Source organism: Vicia villosa, linkage group LG1 (genome assembly GCF_029867415.1).
Source record: "Vicia villosa cultivar HV-30 ecotype Madison, WI linkage group LG1, Vvil1.0, whole genome shotgun sequence".
NCBI classification, from domain to species: domain Eukaryota; kingdom Viridiplantae; phylum Streptophyta; class Magnoliopsida; order Fabales; family Fabaceae; genus Vicia; species Vicia villosa.
Window position 1 is genome coordinate 26,458,029 of NC_081180.1, and position 3,315 is coordinate 26,461,343.

A 3,315-nucleotide genomic window follows, 5' to 3' on the forward strand; every position below is an offset into this window, starting at 1 on the left:
TTTAGAAAAAACTTGTCTGAATATTCGTGTCCTAGATAATTTTGGATTAACTTCAACCTATTTTTCCCTAGAATCTTGCACGACAGTATAACGGGCTTGTCTTGTCCACCTCCTTAAAATGTACCCTTAGGAGTGCTCTTATCATCATTTGCTTCAAGTACTTTCAATGCATGTGAACAAAGTATGTCAAAGGTTTCAAATTTTCTACAACTACAAGTAATGGAAGACGAGGCACGGGCAAATAACACTCTCTAATATCTTGGTTCTCCATAGAAATGACATATTCACATGGAGTGTGAGAGTCATTTCTCTCAAATATTGATATAAATTGCCGAAACTCACTTTGAAACAACTCAAATACAATGTGTGTTCACTTTTCCCATTTGTTTTAGAATTGATGACTGCTATGTTTGGTTTGGCGGCAGAATACGCAGAAACGCGGTGAAAAGTCACGGTAGCACAGAAGCTACACTTTGTGGCTTCTCGTTTTCACGGAAAACTGCTATCCAAACGCGCGGTGGCGGTGAAGAGAAGCTGATCCAAGCACACACGACATCTCATATATTAACATTGTAAGCTTATGTGAGGACTTATTCACACCTCAATTCATTTTCTCTCCTCTCTTCAACAATTTGTTCAAAATGTTTACAAAATTATATACTATCCATATTCGATTTCTTACAAGATTTGAAGTGAGCATTCAAACTTTAACTGATTTGAATACTTCGCATCTCAAATGTTAATACTTCCTTCATATTACATGAAGCCCATTTCTTTTTCATACCATAAACTAATTTGATCCAATCATTTTCTTGAACATTATAATACATTATAATCGTTGATCAAGTTGATCCAAACTCTTTCAAAATCTGCTTCTATCTCAATGTCATACTCATACATACATTTTTTAAAATCTCAAAAGGCAAGGTACTTTATTAAAGAAAAGGTACCCTCCCTTTCCCTCTCAAAAGACAGCAAATCCGTTTCCATAGCAAGCGATCCTTAATTAATTTTCTATCAGATAGGAGTTAAGAGAAGAAGGGAAAGCAAATGGCTTCACCAAAATCAAGAATGATATTCCGTATCATGTTGGTGACTCTACTGCTTCTCCTTCTCTTCTACATCGGTCGCCCTTTATACTGGAAATTCTCCGCTACCGTCTACGAAATTCGCAACAACAAGCAAACTTTCAGACAAGGTCGATCAATTACCACTCTCAACCTTTTTTCTCTTCAATTTCTCCTTTATCAACTAACTTCTCTTTCTTCACAGGTCTTTCCCAAATTGTTATACAAGGTCAGAAATCCCTCGGTTGGTTCAGTGCTCCGGTCTAATACCCGAAGGATTCTTCGCAAAGCTCCGGTTAGATTATGGTTCACATCATAATTATTATTTTTAGGGTTTTTACATTTTTAGGGGATTTTAGATGGAACTCTAATATTATAATCACAAGTGACTGGTTCAAATCATGTTGTAAAGTTATGATATAATAATTGGATCTTTCTTGAAAAAATATTAGGTTAAATTTGTAAGGATGAATCAATGAAAAGTAAATTTGTTCAATTATGTTATTGTTTGTGTATTGTATTTCTCTGGCTATTATTCTGTGCTTGGCAAGTTTGGCAGCACTTACTCACTGCCATTGATTTCTTAGCTTCCTTTATGTCATGCTTTTGAAGTATGGCATGATTGTTTTAGTTGAAGTTCAAATATGTGACGGAACTGTTTTTATAATTAGTATCATAGTATGGTTGAATGAACAACAAAAGACTACTGGGAATAACATGAAGAGTAGTTTGAGATTACTGATAATATGAGAAGGGAAAGTGTGATTTAGTTCAAGGATTGGGAATAATTTGGGAACAGGAAATGTATCCATGTTTATCCCTAATATCAGACGTACAAAGACATGCATTTGTAGTTTCATAATTCTTTTCGTGCCTTCAACTTATCCCTGAAGTTTTGTTATCAAAGTATGTGTATCTCCATAAGTAAGCAATAGAAATCTGAGTTTCTCTCATGCATTGGCGCATTTCTGTTTTCATTTTCTACTAGTTGTGGTAGTATGATATGTTTAGCCATCTTGAACACCTGTATAGTAATGATCTTGTTTAGCCTATTGCAATGCAGTCCTCTGCATATTAAGTTTAGTTTCACGGTTTGGGAGTGCTATCAGAAGCTAGTCTTCTAGCTCTACCCTGTTTTGATTGTTAATTGGATGATGAAAGTTGGGGAGAGAATGGGATTGAAGATTGCATTCTGTAGCAGTCCATGATCATAAGCATGTGCACTGGTATTTTTATCGTTGCATTAGACAATGTGCAATCACACACATCTGGATCATCTGAATAAATCACACTGTCTATTTTCTATTATTGATTTTGATTGTTTTTTCCCTCAGCACAAGCTTGAAATTGGATTGAGTGGTCCAAATATGAGTGTAGTTACTAGATTGAGACCGCAGATTGTATTTGGATTACTCTACCTTGTGCTGAGTATTTTGAATGATGTATTGTTGTCTAGATGTCGTAGGAGGCCGCTTCAATATATCCATTGAAGATTGCATTGGAGAGAGATTATTCCTTCAATTTTCATGCTGCCAGAGAAAAATTAGCAGAAAATTTGGCAGTCATACTCAATGGTTGTATGTCTATGGTAATTACAAGAATACAACAAATATTGATTTTTTTTTAAATAACCAATTTTTTTTTTTAAATTTCAGAAATAACCAACATTTCAAATTAATTACGCAAACCGCCATCTTTTTGCTAAATATACACGTTGTCGCCAGGGGGATGGCGACAACACTTACCTTTCAATGATGTCGCCAATGGGCCAGGCGAAGATGTGTAAAAAATGGGTGTTGTCGCCACACCCCCTGGCGACAACACCTCCTTTATATTTTTTTTTCAAATTTTTTTATATAATTTTTTTTACCTTCATGCGTGGGCCCCGGTCGCCTCCTTGGGTGGCAACAACACTAAATTGTATGCATTTTTTACCTATAAATAGCAGCCCATTCCTCCATCAAGATTCATTGTTTTCTCCACCAATTTTCCCATTTTCACTGCACATTATTGTTCATGTCTCGCATAAGGCCGGAGTCATGGCTCCGAACATCATCCAGTCGTCCTGTGCCGGCACCGAAATACAAAAGATGTTATGGGCATATTATTTATTCTCCGGTCAAACCCCCTATGTTAGTTACGTTTTGGAACATCCGTACCTTTAACAACCTGAAGCGGACTCTGATGTCACAGTTAGAAGGGGAGTATAGTCCCGGGGAAGAAATCAAAAGGATCCAGAGGCTTAGAA

At 36.3% G+C, this 3,315-nt stretch overlaps 1 protein-coding gene across 1 annotated transcript; it reads left to right on the forward strand.

Moving 5' to 3' along the window:
- Positions 1 to 871: 871 nt before the first annotated feature.
- LOC131603309 (uncharacterized) lies at positions 872 to 1,566 on the forward strand. The gene is made up of 2 exons (XM_058875609.1): positions 872 to 1,198; positions 1,273 to 1,566. The coding sequence occupies exons 1-2, from the start codon at positions 1,051 to 1,053 to the stop codon at positions 1,332 to 1,334; spliced, it is 210 nt and encodes a 69-aa protein (XP_058731592.1). The 5' UTR covers positions 872 to 1,050; the 3' UTR covers positions 1,335 to 1,566.
- The last annotated feature ends 1,749 nt before the right edge of the window (positions 1,567 to 3,315 follow it).

What these genes read in the sequence shown, in the direction of transcription:
- LOC131603309 (XM_058875609.1), top strand. Translation starts at nt 1,051, where the DNA reads ATGGCTTCACCAAAATCAAGAATGATATTCCGTATCATGTTGGTGACT. An exon ending in CAAGCAAACTTTCAGACAAG is followed by an intron (nt 1,199 to 1,272) that starts GTCGATCAATTA and finishes CTTTCTTCACAG; the next exon opens with GTCTTTCCCAAATTGTTATA.